Source organism: Pocillopora verrucosa, chromosome 1 (assembly GCF_036669915.1).
Source record: "Pocillopora verrucosa isolate sample1 chromosome 1, ASM3666991v2, whole genome shotgun sequence".
NCBI classification, from domain to species: Eukaryota; Metazoa; Cnidaria; class Anthozoa; order Scleractinia; family Pocilloporidae; genus Pocillopora; species Pocillopora verrucosa.
The window spans coordinates 3938354-3955383 of record NC_089312.1 but is presented as its reverse complement, the minus strand read 5'-3'; the positions used below and the strand labels follow the sequence as shown (position 1 = coordinate 3955383).

At 39.7% G+C, this 17030-nt stretch overlaps 1 protein-coding gene across 1 annotated transcript in view; it reads right to left on the bottom strand.

Moving 5' to 3' along the window:
- LOC131800158 (U5 small nuclear ribonucleoprotein 200 kDa helicase) overlaps positions 1 to 17030 on the bottom strand; it is a 30715-nt gene that overhangs the window by 5974 nt on the left and 7711 nt on the right. Inside the window, exons 12-37 of the mRNA XM_059117840.2 lie at positions 16411 to 16845; positions 15707 to 15888; positions 14972 to 15179; positions 13917 to 14078; positions 13070 to 13172; positions 12868 to 12959; positions 12186 to 12272; positions 11922 to 12074; positions 11409 to 11489; positions 10327 to 10410; positions 9426 to 9532; positions 8791 to 9009; positions 8122 to 8366; positions 7406 to 7579; positions 6525 to 6685; positions 5556 to 5654; positions 4940 to 5068; positions 4460 to 4561; positions 4243 to 4332; positions 3158 to 3336; positions 2957 to 3014; positions 2291 to 2395; positions 2056 to 2153; positions 1295 to 1445; positions 762 to 909; positions 142 to 218 (exon numbers count right to left, since the gene is read on the bottom strand). Of these exons, the coding sequence (XP_058973823.2) occupies positions 142 to 218; positions 762 to 909; positions 1295 to 1445; positions 2056 to 2153; positions 2291 to 2395; positions 2957 to 3014; positions 3158 to 3336; positions 4243 to 4332; positions 4460 to 4561; positions 4940 to 5068; positions 5556 to 5654; positions 6525 to 6685; positions 7406 to 7579; positions 8122 to 8366; positions 8791 to 9009; positions 9426 to 9532; positions 10327 to 10410; positions 11409 to 11489; positions 11922 to 12074; positions 12186 to 12272; positions 12868 to 12959; positions 13070 to 13172; positions 13917 to 14078; positions 14972 to 15179; positions 15707 to 15888; positions 16411 to 16845 (3729 nt within the window). The remainder of the gene's footprint in view (positions 1 to 141; positions 219 to 761; positions 910 to 1294; positions 1446 to 2055; positions 2154 to 2290; positions 2396 to 2956; positions 3015 to 3157; positions 3337 to 4242; positions 4333 to 4459; positions 4562 to 4939; positions 5069 to 5555; positions 5655 to 6524; positions 6686 to 7405; positions 7580 to 8121; positions 8367 to 8790; positions 9010 to 9425; positions 9533 to 10326; positions 10411 to 11408; positions 11490 to 11921; positions 12075 to 12185; positions 12273 to 12867; positions 12960 to 13069; positions 13173 to 13916; positions 14079 to 14971; positions 15180 to 15706; positions 15889 to 16410; positions 16846 to 17030) is intronic.

Below are 17030 nucleotides of genomic sequence, written 5' to 3'. Positions count from 1 at the left end.
GTTCTCATTACATGTTTGCAAGATGACATGAACATGGACATAACGTCTTTGAATGGCAATGAGGAGTTACGAGGTAATCACTTTTGGGAATTTAAAGGGTTGAGATTCAGTATCAATAATTATTTGACACGCATACTGTACCTTGGATTGTTCCAGGTCGTTAAGGGTGTTTTCCACCATATCTGACATGTGATCTGACAGATGACGATGAGTGACACCTATGTGGAGGAAAGCAATGAACATGCGAAGTGTGTAAGCATGCAACCAGCTGGAGTTTGGGAAGAGCACCCGTACGGCTTTCCTCTTTAATGATGGCAATAGATAACACATCTAAAGTCATCAGTGTTTTAAACGTCAACTTTCACATCGAGGAAAACTGCTCCTTTTTTGTTAATGTTATTCTTTTATTGCACCTAACTGGCCAGAGAAACACCTTCAAACCTAATCAAAATACTTTCCGAGGGGACCATTCAAAATATATTGTGCGCGCAGTGAAACGAAAAGCGAAACACATATCGTTTTAACCAAGTGCTAAAAGTAATTTTGTCCTTGATTGTACTGAAGTCTAAGGCTGAGAAAAATTCCATGAATCATCTAAAAATAACCAAATGAGCTGCAAAGGACACAACACGCGCTCTATTGAAGTAATTAGCAGATGAAATCAAAATTGAACTTGCAAAATGGTTTGGTTAAATTTCAAAGAGAAGCGCTCTTATGCGTCAAAATTTCCCACCGAGATATTAAAATAACGCGCAGTTCACCTTGTAAATTGTAGTAGTTTGGATTCTGTGTCATTCTGCGGTACAGGAAGGTCCATGTGAGGTAATCTACGGCGTCTTGTTTGTTCTCCACAGTCTTCGTTACAACCTCAGCATTAAAATGGTCGTGCAGACAGTGATCCAAATGCGACTGAAACCGTTCAGAAAAGTTAACATTAATATTTTAGTTACCAGAAGCGATTTACAACAGCTGGCACATTCAAATACCGCGAGCAAAGAGGGAGAGGGGAGGGGAGGGGGAGGTGGGGAGCAAGTCAGAGGATATTAGTTACCAGTCCTACCCCCCACTCTCCGCTTAGTAACTCGGTGCAGCTCTCGAGCGACAAGCCTGCTCAGAGACTAACTTTGTCCGTTCGTTGACTAATTAGTTTGTCTGTTTGTTTGTTTTTCCGCCAAATTTCAAAACCAAAGATACCGCCCTACGACTAGTGCAAACAAATACGTAAAAAATCGACATCCAGCGAGCAAGACACGTACGCTCTTTTCAGATTTCTATTCCAAAGGATAACACTCACCTCTATAGGCAAAGGCTCATAAAGGAATTTTTTGAAGTATTCTTTCTTCGAGGCTTGGCAGAGAATTACAGCTTTTCCGGAGTCGTCTAACAGTGGTCTATTTGCTCGGCCGATCATCTGCAACACATCTGTGACTGGATAGTCTACGTAACTATAATGAAAGAAAGAAAAGAAAAAAATATCTTATACAGTATATATATGGATATATATTAAATTCTGTATCGAAACATAGTAGGGTTTTTATCATCGATCATTTTCTGTGATAAGTATAGAAACCTCGCCTGAATTTTCACCCAATCAAATACAATCTAATGTCTTCTCGAGCACAGGGCAAGAAAGAGGTTGAGACCAAGTCAAGGGTTCGATAAATTTTCTCATGGGCGGCAGATGGTGCATTAGGCAGCTGCGCCGCAAGGCGAAACCCAAACACGGGCTCGCAAGCTTAACAGGCAGCAAGGTCTTACAGTCGGCGGAAGACCGCTGGTAACTTGCTTTCATTGAAACCCTTGCCAAGTTCTTATCCCTTGAGTCTGATTAACCGTTGAGGTTTCCTGTGCTTTCTAATGGTTTCAGTTCAATCAAAATGCGCTCGGTAGGAGAACAGAAAAAGTTACACGTCTCAAAATTTTCGGAAACGAAGAAGTACTCCCAAAAATCTTTTGTTTTCATTACGACTCGAGGGTATTTTTCGCCTGGCTCTTCCCTTGACTTATTGCAAAACAAGCGAACAAAATGGCGCTACAAAGGGTAGTTCGACTTACGTGTGGATCTTTCCTTCGTAGAACTGTGTGTCCATGATGATCACCAGATGAGCACTCATGTCAATCGCCCAGGCAAGATTGCGTGACACGACCACCACCTGTAACGCAAACAGTCACAAAAAAACTGGTTTTTACATGACGAGACCAATACAAGGCAACGAAAGAAGCAAGAGACCTCCATCCTCATTAATTTTTCGCGTGTTACAGAGATTTCCTGAACTAAGCTGTGGATTACCTGAATGGCGCCAGAGTTGAACAGCTGTTCCACAATCTTCGTTTCACCTTCAGACAGTCCCTCGTGTAAATAAGCCACACCATAACTGACAGTCTCCTTTAAAGTCTGGAGAAGAGAATTACTTTGTTATCAAATTTACGCAACGTACCTTCCTTTCAAAACATAACTATCGTGGGAAAAACATTAACCCTTCTTTCTCAGATAACACATAACGGGGAAACTCATTTAAAAATTTCACTCCCGAGATCTCATTAGAAATTCTCCTTACCGTCTTCCCTACAATTCGTATGATGTTAGTTCGGAGAAGTTAAGATTAACAATCAACTATGGATATATTTCTTTATTCTCATCACTTGTCGTCGTGGTATTGTGTTGACATTGTAAGGAGAAATTCTATCTTGGTCACTCATGGGAGATGAAGCATTAAATCCTCTCCTATATGAGCGAATCAAAAGCGAACCAAAGATTTCGCAAAACACTGCCACCCCGATAAAAATGTAATACAGACAAAAACGTTTCCTATCCAAAGGTTCAATCCCCCCTATGTACGATGCTTTGGCAGTTTGTGTACTCTACCTAGATCACCGCCCATGGTACACAACTGCCCTTTCATTCTCAGTCATTTTATAACCATTCGACGGCAAACGCAATTGGCAAGTTCCTTACCTTGTCGTTCAAACGCTTCACAAAAGGCTGAAGATCTTCCTCGGTGCAATGCAGAAACCTAAACAGAATAACATATTTTTTTTCTAAGAGGAAAGGGTGACTTGGTAGCCTTGAAACGGTTCAGACCTGTACGAATTCATCGAATAATTTTAGTTTGCAATCAAAATAAAACCTGATTCTTTGGAGCGCTTTTAGCCTCACCTCTCCGCATCATTCTCGGCGCCAGAGAAGGTCAGCAGATCCAAGGCAGTGAGTTTAGTTTGTCTTCTGGAGGGCACAAACACAATGACAGGTTTCTTGGGAGAATGTTTTACGATGGCCTGATAGGTAGGTTTAGTCATGGCTATCAGACGAGATGCTGTATGAGTGATGTTAAAACCCTAAAACAAAAATCAAACATTTTAAAATTCAAATGCAATAAAAATTGAGTCGAAAGAAAGTTTTGACTATTTATATTGGCTATCGCCCAAGCGTTTGGTCATCACCAGGGAAATAAGCCCTTTTTCCGTTTTTAGAGACCGGTCATTATTCACTGCGGAGTTGAATTGGGTTGGAGGGTCAGAAGATTTTGGTTATGTCACATTAAAACTTACCCGAACCACCATAAGGCTTTGTAATATTCTTATGACCCCTACTAATTGTCAGTTTATCGGCAATTTATTTTCTTGAGTTCCCCCTTAAACTGCGTTAGCGACGACTGATCCCACCTCCGTTTCCCCTGAAAACCATGTAACCCCCCTCCCCTAAAAAATCCTCCCCCAACGGCCATAAAAATGACTGGCCCCTTGAGGGGGAATTAAGATCTATTAAGACACAAAAACTGAAGAGGTCAAGATGCAACCTTCCTCAACGATAAAGCTTGTTTAATAAGGCAATTGTTGGACTAACGAAACTCGACATAGTTTTCTTTGTTTGAACTGTCTTCAAAACATACAATTAGCTGTATTTCGCAATTCCAATGACATGTTCCAAGCGTTCACTCTGTAAACAGGTTGCTTGTGAATGGGATATGATAGTAGCGCTGAGCGAAATAAGACTTGAGGTTTGCTTTTTTTCTTTAAATGAACGCCTGCAACAGGTTATTCTTGTTGGGAAAAATTTTTCCTCGCTTCGGAAGAAAAATAAGTGTGTGAAACAACGAAAGCCATAGGAGGATGACTATGAATAAAGAAGATACACGCGGATTTCACACAACGTTTCGAGATTTGGTGTAGTGTACAAGCCAATGGAATCCTATTCATTTGAGCACCTTGTAACAAATCCTAAAGTTGAAGAGGCTTAGTTACCTGTATGTGAAGCTCCAATGGAACAGGTCTCACGTTGGGATGGAAGTTGAACAATCCAGTCGGCCCGACTCCAAGCCACTGAGAAACATCCTGTGGTTACAAGCAGAACAGAACTTCGTCAGTCTTATAACGTTACATTTACCTCCCATTTTGAAAATTCACAGCATAGGAACGTGGTTATTTAATCTCTCCAAGATAACCTTCATAATTTACAAACCTTGGCATTTGCCAGAGAAGAGCTCAGGGCCACAACTCGGATATTCCTCTCGATCTGTGACGAGATGTATCTCATTCGAGAACAGATCACCTCCATCACAGGCTGAAACACAAACAAACAGTGCATTAAACAAGAAATTGAAATTTGTGTCTTTTAGTTACAATAAACTGACGGATGTTTCACATCAAACCATGCATCAATATTGAATATCGATAATTCATATCCTCCTATCAACTTAAAACAAAATTTGTAAGGGGGGGAGGAGGGGGGAAAAGAAACATTCTACTCCTCCCCACTCACTCGGCTGACAAACGCAGGCAAAAATACCATCAGTATGAAGTTAGCGCGCGAAAACATATCAGCAGTGTTTAGTAATAATACTAAACATAATTTCTTTTACATGAAAAACACGAAGATAAAAGTACAGGTTTTACAGAGAGGAAAAACTTAAAGCAACACTTAACGCAAGGTAATTCTTACCCCCGATTCACCGCCGATCAAATGAGCTTCATCCAAGATAAACAAATGTACATTCTGCACGTTTTTTCTTTGTTTCCATCGTCGGGACAACACATCCCACTGCTCTGGAGTGCTAACTATCACGTTACCCTGAAGAAATAAAGTAATCCATCACTTGAATCCAACGACAATGTCTTCTCTGCAAAACTTCCGATTATGCGCTTCACGTATAGACCTGAAGTAAGAAGCTGTGTTTTTTACCCTGAGCAATCCCTTATCTGCTGAGAAAGATGCTTCCGTAAGCAAAAGAGATTGAGGTCAACCAATCTCTGCTAGTTCATACGACATTTAATCACACGCATACATACTGGGGGCGTCATTGCTGCGCTGGAACGGGGACTGAGTTTTCAGGGGGGAGCGGAAGAGGGATCAGAAGTCGTCAACAGAGTAAAAAGAGGGAGGGGCGGGAAGGACGATGGAAAATTGACCGCCAATTAACTGCCAAAGAGTGGGGGGGGCAAAAGAATATTACAGAGCTTTAAGGGAGGGCTCAGGTAAATTTTATCGTGGAAAAAACAAAATCCTCCCACCCCTCTCTCCCCAGGCGAAAACACATGACCTGTCCCTTGACACAAACCTTAGCGAGAAGCTTGAGGTCAGCGCTAGTTTCTCCCGTCAGTTTCACAACGTTCTTCCCCAGCTGTAATCCAAACTTACTCTGCCAGTCCGTATACACCTGACGGAAAACAAGACATCTCTACATTAACAGGTCACAGAGAAAAACAGATTTATCGCTTCCCCTCAGAGAAGCGAAGTTTTAATGATTCCAAAAATGTTCCGTAACAGAACAGTTTCAGCCTCTGTTCCACATAAATGCACTACAGACAAGACCAAACAAATAAAAAGGATATGTTATTGGCTTGTTCACCAAACATGTTTTCACATCCCTTGATATTCTATTAAATATAATTAGAAATTTGCAACCTCATGCCGTCCTAATATCAACATAGTTGAATTCAGGATGAATCATATGTTTTAAATCATTGGTTGCATCACTAAAGCGAATAATGAAAACAATGAACCAGTGCGAAAAACCAAGGAGGGAATAAAGGGCCAGAAAATATTTGCTGTCGTATGCGTCAAGTGCAAAAAACAACGGACACTACAACGCGGGGGGGAAAAAAGCGCGACCGGAGCCAAGCGCGGAAAAAACAGCCCATTCGGAGACAAGCGCGGGAAAACAAGAAACCCGAGCCAAGCGCAGGAAAACAACGCAACCGGAGCCAAGCGCGGGAAAACCAAGATGACGTAGCAAAGTGCGGGAAAACTAGACAACCAAAGCCAAGCGAGGGAAAAGAAGACAACCGAAGCCAAGCGCGGAAAATAAGACAACCGCTCAAAGCGCAAGAAAAACAAAATACCGCAACAAAGCGCGGGTAAACAGGAAATTTGAGCAGATGGTGGGGAAAAGGGTAGTTTTCAAAAACATGAAATCAAATTTACTTTATAACAGAGAACATAAGCAACAAACTCCAAGAGCAGCATGGTGCACATGTGACCACTGACGAATGAACAGTTCGCGCTAATTTTTTTTCAATGCTCATACCTGGTCAGCAAGGGACTGCAGTGGAGTTACGTAAACACATCTGCAGTCAGGTGTTTGCTGAAGAAGTCGTAGTACTGCAAACTCCGCACAGATAGTCTTACCACTGCCAGTGGGTGCTCCGATAAGAACATTTTCGTCTGAGTTATACATGGTGTTGAAAACTGATAAAGGAAATAGAAAAAAAGAAGTTTAAACTACGATGCAAGTAGTCAATGCCATCTGCGCCCATGCTCTGTCTTCGGTCTAAATTCTACAACGCAATCGTGGAAAAATGAAGCACAGAGCGCTGTACACTTTTCCTTTGCCAATATTGTTAATTTCCACACTTAACTCAGTGATAAATATATGTTCATGAAAAAAACCTAAGGGAAGGATGGCGATTTAACGCATTTTTACAGCTCAGCTACGAATGCAACCTCATGCCGTCCTAATATCAACATAGTTGACTTCAGGTTAAACTAAAGTTATTTAAAATCACTGGTTGCCTCAAATTAAAGCATTTTGACATCAGACTTGGCTTCAATTTACGTTGGAGGATTTGAATAGAGAGCTTTTCAATTGAATTTCGTAAAACCAGAACCAAAACAATCACAACAGCCAATCATATGAAGGAAAACATAACGAGGAGCCAATGAGAACTGGAAGTGAAAACAAGCAAACTGCTTGAAGCGCGGGAGAACGCGAGTAACCAAGTCGCGCTTGATTAAAGTTTTGAATCTGATTGGTTAAGAAAGTGGCGCGAGTTTTCTAGACCAATCACAAAACGAAGTAAAGCAAAAACAAAGTAATCCCGGATTACTTTGGACATTCAATTGAAGATTACTTCAAATAACCCACATGAAAAACCAATCCTCTCAATATGAACTCCTTGAATATTTTACCTTGTGTCTGTATGGGATTGAAGTAAGGGAACTTGTCCTTGTATAGACCTTCAAATGCTGGATTTCTCAGCGCAGAAACCGGCAAAGGTTGTAAATCTAGAAGTTCCGTGGGCGGAGGGTTCTTCTCAGGTAAAATCAAATGACGGAATGAAACTGGCAACTGAGTTTCTGAACCTAAAAGAACAAATTCAACAATCATCCACGTATAAATAAATATCGTTCGATTTCAACGTTTTTCTAAAATAACCTATTTTCTCGCTCTCGCGTTCTTGATCATACTCTATCAAAGATTAGCATACGCAAGTATTCATCACTGTAATTCACCGAATATGAATGTCGAACATTAGTGACATTATAACATATTTTTTTTATCCACAACGAAGGAACTTAATATATGAGCGACAGAGAAATTCAAACCACAGCTTATATCTTTCGAAATCGCTCTTTTGCTTTGAAGGACTGGAAAACACAAACGGCCCTTAAATCAGGTAACAAATAGTGTCCTGCACTGACGTTTGCTGTGCGTTCATGAAGAGTCTGATGCGCGTTCAAAATTTAAACGCACGAACGAGTTCTCCCTGGCGCATTTGATAAAGTTTTGATAGCATATCACTGAGCAGTGGTGTAAATCAGTGTCTGATTCTCCCCACTAAAAAATAAAAAGCAGTGCTTCATAAAGAGAATTTGGATATCGAGAGTGAACCAAAGATTCTCACCCAGCCACTTGTCAGATACAATCCTGATAAAATATTGAGGGGGAAGCGGCTCGAACACAGGGACAAAGAACTTCAACGTGTGCTCATCCGTCGCAAACTTGCTCTTCAACAAAAAGTACTCGTGATGTAAGATGATTTCGCTGTCCACATCTTCTACAAAAATCCACATCGCCTCCGAGTTCCCGTGAACTTTCTCGTCCCACTGGAAGTCTGGGGTGATGGAAAGCTCGACACTGAGAGTGGATCTACAGAGGAAAACAGGAAGTAGTTGGTTAAAGCGCTCTCCAACTGAGTGACGTAATTCACGTTATCAACACCACAGTGATTTGCAGGACCTTGCAGGACCGAAAAGGACCAAGGTTAGCACATGCTATTTTCAAAAGGAAAAACTTCTTGGTTCTCTCGCATTCAAAACCAACACAGTGTCATTTTTTTAAAATCAGATACCAGTAAGAACACCCGATAACAAGAACGACTTGTGATCTAAAACTTGATAAGTTCTTTTACCATTTACAGGATATGGTCAAGCCACACCAATGCAAAAACTGCGTTGAAGTTTGAAAATGAACAGATGACAAAACGCGTTCCGAAATCGCGCCCGTTAAGTTAGCAGATTTCACGTAAGGAGGTCTTAAGAAAAATTGAAATATGATTCCACACACTACCTACCTAGTTATGGGCTGAATATGGGTCGCAAGCTCCATCTTTGGAAGCTGATGTACAAACTTGTACAGCGTCTTTCCCATTTTGGGCATGTGCACTAACTCGCCGATCTCAGTGGCTCCCAAGTCGTAGTATCGCTCCCAAGGGAATTCCTTCTTCTCGATTCTCTTAATAACCTCCATGGGAATTTTCTTGAACTGTCGGAGAGGACTCATGGAAAGCCACCTTGATTGATAGAAAATATCAACATCTCTTATTGTGAATAACAGGCACACTAGATTTAAAATAATCTTAAAAGCTCTAAAAAACTACTTTACATCACATACAACTCTTTTTAACCTTTTCTTAACGATAAACTAGTGAACGGCACTATATAAACTGAAATAGTAAAAACTTGTTTTCATCTCTAACGCGTTTCTTCTGACAATAGCAGATTTCCTCTGGGAGTTTATCAAGTTAGGGAAATAAGCTTATTTATGTATAAATCGTAAATAGGATGTCTATTTTCGACCCTACGACGACTACGTGATGTGTTAGGAAGTCGCAAATTTGGTACTAAATCTGTGCAAGGTACGCAAAACGTTCTGTCCTAACAAAACAAAAACATATAAAATATTTATCCAAGGGGATATACTACTTACATTCGTTTGTCGATCATTTTACACAAATTCAAACATTTATCCGTCAACTGAGCCCAGCCTCGGTTCAAAACAATTTCAAAGATGGCTCTCATCAACCGCCCGGAAGACTGCAAAGGAGGAAAAAAATTTATTACACTTTAACTAACGGCCCTGCAAAAGCACCAGCACAGAATTCAACTGAGTGTCGAAAGCAGTAAAGGATTGCATTAACATGCTTCACTATGCTTTTATGATTGGTCTAGAAAACTCACGCCCCCTCTCAGCCAATCAGAAGCACAGCTAAAAGTAACATGTTTTCCCGCGCCTTGTGTAGCTTGCTTCTTTTCAACCCAAGGTGTCGTTGGCTAATTGTGATATTTTCCTTGTTCTGATTGGCTGTCATACCCCACATATTGATTCTAAGACAGTGTCGAAAGAAGTTCTCCCTTAACGTTCACCTTGAATCACAGCTTTGTTTGAACTCAACGTCAAAGAAGTACTTTATAAAGATAGCTACCACACTCGAAAAAACCTCTTGGCTTCGATTGTTCCGATGCAGATAACGCTATCCATTGGAGAAATCTCTGAGCCGGTGGATTACGCTATACTTTTTGTTAACACTTATTCGCTGGAAAACGTTGTCCATCCTTCGAACAACCGAGCCCTGACCTATTAAAAGCCAGTTGGTAACGTAAATTGGCCACCGTAAATAGTTTCAAAGCTGAAGTTTCGAGCGTTAGCACCTCGTCAATCACTCTGACGAAGGGCGAAAGTTCGAAACATCAGCTTTGTAATTCTTTGCGGTGGCCAATTTATCTCATCAACTCAGCTGATTATACTAAACTACCCTGCTATACTCTCCCACCGACGCAGCACCACAATTTCTTTTGAAACGTACCCCATTTTCCTCATAAAAACTAACCTGTGTGACATAAACCATGTCAGACATGAGAGCAAAACCTTCCAACTTCAGGTGAGAGATGTATGCTTGCAGTAACACATTAACCTGTCAAGAGCGAGGGAAAAAAAAGGCAACAGTTGAGGATTTCCTATTCGATACCCAAATGAAATCTAAACTCTGTTAAAATTTTCCATGTCTTCAGACAACTATATGGCAGCTACAGCGAACGTTGTTCTCGCAACTGCCAAAGATGCCATCTGAAGTATCACTGTTCCAAAGACTCGACCCTGCACACCAAAGAAAGGTATCCAGGAATTTGACACTTTGGGTTCATAGTACATTCACAGAATTGCCGATCCTTACACGAGTTCAATCAATGATTATTACAAAAGTTTTATGTGGTATTTTTACAGGAATGCTATTTATGCAATATTGGCACAATATTGGCACTCCTTGGTTACCCATACGTGCAATTTCACTTTACATGATAAGCTGATCTGCGATCTATTGCAGAACAGACGCATAGGTGACGTAACCATTACCAACATTTTGCTTTTTTATCATTTAAAATAAATGGGTCTCGGGGTCTGTACCGTAACAGATCAGAGAAGACGGCATATTGTAGCGAGAACATCAGTGACACTTGGCTGCGCCTCATGTGCCACACATTTTGCCACATTTGGACGTCATTTTGATCTATCGCTGAACAGATACACAGCAACATAGAATCTATTTTTTCATCCTTTACACCTTAACATCAGTATGAGCATTCTAAATACTGTTCTCCGCATAAATCCTAAGCTGCTGACAAGGATAATTTTTTAACAATCAAGAGCTTCTTAATAGTCGGTGATCATTTTCCTTATTTTTGTGACCTTAAAGTTTGATTCAAGGGTGATCTTGTAAGGAGAATTTAAGTGCTCGTCAGTCTTAGGGGTTAAGGGGTTAAGAAAAAAACAGCACCTTACTAAACGAGCAAAACAACCGAAATTTTCATCTTAAAAACTAGACACAGTATCATCACAACACCACGTGCAGAATAACTTGAACAACACACGTCCCAAACTCTCACAGCTGTGCAACTGTTTACAAAATGAAAATACCTTAGCACTCGGCTCTTCAATGCTCTCCTTGACAGGGATAGGAACACGTTCTAACAGCTTGTTCAGTTCCAGCTTTTCTTCCTGGTGGGAAAAAATTAAATCGCAATGACGTTATATTTAAACTCATGATACAAATTCTTGTAATTGTCCAATCTGCATGTCCAGGATCAAATTGGATCACAAACCTAGTGGCGTAAATAGCCAGGGCCAATCACGGTTTCTATAGCTACTGGAGGCACTGCTACCCACCTCTCCCCTTCCCCCTTCTAGATAGGATGACATTCTATCATACGTAAATCCCAAACGATTTCATCAGGTCTCATTAAAAGGTCCCCGGTTAAACAGAAATACATTGTATACCCGTTCATACTCCTAGATGGAGAGAGGCATGGCAAGAGTTCATTTCAGTGACAAGCCCCAGTCTCAAACCCAGACCTCTTTCCCAGACCGCTGCCAAGGACACCTAACTCACATTTACATAACGTTTAATTTTGATTTCATTTATCGGTCTACCTCTCTAACAGTGATGTACTTGAACTCAGAAGACAGAGAAAACACTCTGAACAGCTCAATCTCACTCAGAGTGGGCTTCAGCAGGCTGTTGTATGTGGCAATAGTTTCTTGGGTGCAGTAATAATGGCTAGCAATACGACCTAATTCAGTCACCTGAAAGGAAAATCAAGAATAGCTATTAATGATGTGTACAAAAATTAATGCAAAACTGAAGAAAAGAAAAAAGGGCCAATTAAAAACAAAAAATCAGACTTTCCATCTCACCTGAAAGTTTCCAGATTTCTTGTCGTATTTCACCAAGTTGTTTTTGTCCAGCTGAGAAGCTGCTGAATGAATCAAGTCCGCCCTTCGCTAAATCATCAATTTAGACATAGTACAGTTACAATTGTGTCTTCTAAACTCTCCATCTGACTCTACTTTTTGCTTATTTATTTATTTATTTATTTATTTATTTATTTATTTATTTATTTATTTATTTATTTCTGACTCAAAGTAAAACTGTAATGTTCAGGGACCAATTTTTTTAAATTTCCTGAAGCGCCCAGAATTGCACCAAATTATTCAATAAAATGCGCTGCACTAAACAACTATGCTGTAACCTCGCATTTACAAATCAACATGAACATTGAGCTCGGTAATGGTTGAATTCAAGCAAGCTAATTTGCTTCAGTTTATCTACAATTTCTCTTCCAAAATCTTAGCTTTTTTGAGCGAAATGTTGCTTCAAAGGCAAAACAATCAGAGGAAGATCAGCCCACACAACCACTCGCTAGGGGTCAGCATCTGCAAGAGCCATTCTCAAGAAAACAAGGATCAATTTAAAGCTTTGGATTAATTTCAATGACAAATCAGTTTCCAGGCAAATATTTTTTAATTGAAAATATTGGCTGACATACTAAAATGTGCCTACTGCCAGCCATGAAGCTTTACATTTAAAAACCCAAACCTGTTCAAGAAGTGGGTCCTTTTCAATCTCATCATGAGAGATCCCGTACAAGGAAGGATTTCTTAGCATTCGAATATACAAGTAAGTGTACCCTGATGAAAAAGAGTAATAAAATCAATAATTAAAAGCAGTTCTACATGCTCCATAATTCCAAAAATGTGAGGAAGACTCAGTTTTAGATCACAAAGATGCCACATCTCACCTAACCAATGCACAGCCTCCTTAGCATTCTGCACTGTCCCCAGCACAATTTCAGCATTGAGATTGTCAGCCAGTTTATTGATAAACTGACTTTCAATGGGCAACTGAAGGAGATAAATCACTTAATCAGATGACTAAACAGGACTTGTGTATCTGAGACTGGCTGTAATGATTGAAAACTGTATCTTGAAGAGTTAAATATGAACACAAAAAAAAGCTATATGTAACTTCCCCCTGTTACAAGAATTCTGTTATAATTTGAAGAATAATCAATGATGGTTTATTCATCATCTGCATTTCAATCATTTTAAAAATCTACCCCTTCCACCCCCTCAGATCTCAGACGAAATTCTCCTTAATGTCTGCCAGACGATTCTCATGATGTTCCTTTGGAGAATTTGGTATTGGATCAACTAATAATTTTTCATTATTCTAATCACTTGTCTGCTTGATGTTGTATTGGTATTGTGAGGAGAAATTCTGCCTTGGTCACATGTGGGAGTTGAAGGCTGACCAGAATATTTCTAATAATTGTGTTTCCATGAGTTTCATCTCAGAGAAAAGTTCAGTTACAAGCATTAGCCCTTCAACCCCCACAAGTGATCAGCACAACTTCTCTTCAAAAATCTCATTACACTTTTCAGCCACAGATAGAAAAAAGAAACAACCCTATCAAGTGGAGAATGTTGACTTGACACAACATCAAGTTACAAGGGAATACAGAGCAACAAGAAGGGAGCAAATTAACCCTTTAATCCCTGAGAGTGACTAGTATCTAATTCCTCCTTTCAAAATCCCCCCCTGAATGTTAGGCTATAAAGGGTTAATCATCAGATCCTTGGAGTCACCTGTTGATTCATGAGTGAAAGGTAATACTGCAGTTCACTGTGACTTGTTAACAGGATGCCTTCTCCCTTGGTGTCGTACTGTGGACGACCTGCGCGCCCCAGCATCTGCATCACGTCTAGTGCACCCAGCTCCACCCAGCGACCCTTCTCAGGATTGTAGATCTGTAAAGGCACAAAACTGCTCCATCAAAGACTATGTTGCTGCCTATCTTTGGGATTGTTGCACACAAATCATAGCCATATGTACACTGACCAATGTTTGATTTCACATCTTTTGTATGTGCAACTGACTTACATGTACAGTACCACTAGCATGTACTGCAGCAACCCCCCATGTGCATCAAGCGCATGTAATACATGTAATTGTAAATTACACATCCTTCAAGGAATGTAGTAACATGTTTGCCATAGAAAAGTCAAACATGTGCAGTGGTTTACATGCAAATGCATGTATTTTACTCTCTTCTGTTATTCACTGCATGCACTTGCTACTGCTGTGGAAATTTGTATTTCAATTGACGAGAAAAATGTGAAGTTGATCACCTAAGTATCCTATATGTTCAACTTCTGTGATCACAAATACTGTGTCTTTGAACAGCATGAACACACCCAAATGAACTTTTAGATCAAAAGTACCACTGTCCCAAAGTGGGACTCTTAGGAATTTGCATTTCTCTCAGTTAATTATATATAAAAATTATTTCTTTTTTCTGAATCATGAGGAATAAATTTTATTTTAATTGTAGTAATATGTAATTGCTATGATTGTAAGTAATTTAGTTGTATTTTCAGGTCAGGTGGATTGTAACTGTAATTCAAATGTCCTAATTAGCACATGTCTTTGGTTGGTGCTAGAGCCGTTAGACACAAAAATCAAGTTGTTTTCATCATCATCATTATTGTTTCTACCACATTCCTGATCCTAAAAGTGCATAGAACACTTCTCACATAAATGTATGAACCTGTTTGTCACTATCACATTCCTTGCCAAAAAATTCTTAGCAACTCAGCGCCGAGTTAATCTGCAATTGTCCACCATAAAAGGAAATTCTCACCTGTGTTCCCTTTATGATGACTGTGTGTGCAGGCAAGTTCACACCCCAAGCCAGCGTGGCTGTGGAGACTAACACCTGGATGTGCCTGTCAGCAAAGAGATCTTCTACTAGAGTTCTGTCCACTCTTGTCATACCAGCATGATGAATAGCAAAACCATAAGGGAGCAGATCCTTGAGTTCCAAGTTCACAGCTTGCTCAGCTTCAGTTCTAAAATACAATATTCAAGAAGAACACTTTTCATTAAAAGCATGGGTGTACTCAACAAATTCAAAATTCAAGTTATGACACATGTTTCAATGGATGTCTACATTTACAATCCTGTGTCATGTTCATGAATGAAAACTATCCACACCTCTCTTTTCTCGAGGTTTCCACATATCACATCCTTACTATGTTGCAACTTTTTTTTTAAATCCTCATTAATGCATCATAAAGGAAAGATACCCTCTGTACATATGTATAGTAAGAATGAAGTTTACATGTATGGCTACACCAGTACAAGTACAGTGTGCATAGACCTTTGCTGCCTTAAGCAAATTATACTAACCAACGTATAGGGTTCGTTGTATATACCAACCAAGTGCTAAGACATGAGCAAATATTTCACTTGAATCATGTTCATCTGATGATAAACTCTTAAAAATTAGAGTGGAAAAAAAATTGGGAAAGTTGATAGATGTAGAATGTAAGCTTGTTGAGGATGTAAGTCTGTGATGTAAAATATCAATACCAACCTCAACACTTCTGTGCTTGCCGAGTCTTCCCTCAAGAAATGTCCCAAAGTGTCTCTTTCCAGGCAAAGGTCTCTTATGGCCCTTGCTGTTTTACTGGTCTCCTTTCTTGAGTGAACAAAGATCAACACTTGGTTCTTTCCTGCATGTTCAATGACTTTCTCATAAACAACATCATTCATCACCTGAAACACAAAGTTATTCCTCATTAACACTTTAACCCCCAGAAGTGATTAAAATGTAACTTCTCCCTACAATATCCATGAATTGTACAACAAACCAGTATTAAGAATACTCAAACTTATCAGTTAGAAGTTGTTATGTGATCTATCACCAAATTCTCATTACTAATTTACATGAAAATGTGCAGCAGCTAGAGGGGAGAATAAATAATCAGATCTTGGGAGTTAAAGAGTTAAAAAAGATAGTTAATGTGACAATATCATAACAATGCCAACTGAATCACACATTCAAACTCAGCAATTTCCTGTGATTTGTTATAGTATTCAAATGTATTCAAATTGTCTTTGATTTCTCTTGAAACAATGCCTATATTTGGATCTACAATTTGAGGGGTTCTACCTCAATATGAGTCAAAAATGAAGGGCAAAAATATAAACAATTAACACTGTTGCTCTCATTGACGAAATCGACTGAAGCCTGTCATTAGCAATCATAACTCAAAGGCCACTGGCACAAGTCTCTACCTGCAGTCTTTTTATTGGTTTCTTCTCTGTGACACCAATGTACTGCTGCTCCAGTGGAACAGGTCTGAAGCTGTTGTCAAAAAAGAACAAACCCTTTGCAGGATTCACACGCATAAAGGTTGCAACATCTTCGTAATTTGGTAAAGTGGCACTCAACCCAACCAGTCGCACAAGCTCCTGGGTTGTTTCTATCTGTCGAATGGTGCGTGCAACTAGAGATTCTAGAACTGGACCACGATCATCATGAAGAAGATGAATTTCGTCAATGATGATGAGGCGGACAAGCTGTGTGAATGTTCTCTCTCCTCCCTTGCGGGTAATGATGTCCCATTTCTCAGGGGTACAGACAATGATCTGGGTGCTGTTGATCTGCTCCTTATTCATGTTATGATCTCCTGTTAACTCAGATACTGTTATTCCATATGTGCTGAGTCTCTGAATGAAGAAAAATTTAAAAAATCAATCAGGCTAGAAGACAACATAAGGACTTACTGAACATTTGCAATGAAAAACGTAAGAGTCCCACTTCTATTGACTAAGCTAAATTTTTATAAACACGTCATCACTTTAAAACTTGAAAAAGCATGTTTCCCAAAAGTGATACATGTAAAAAATGTCAA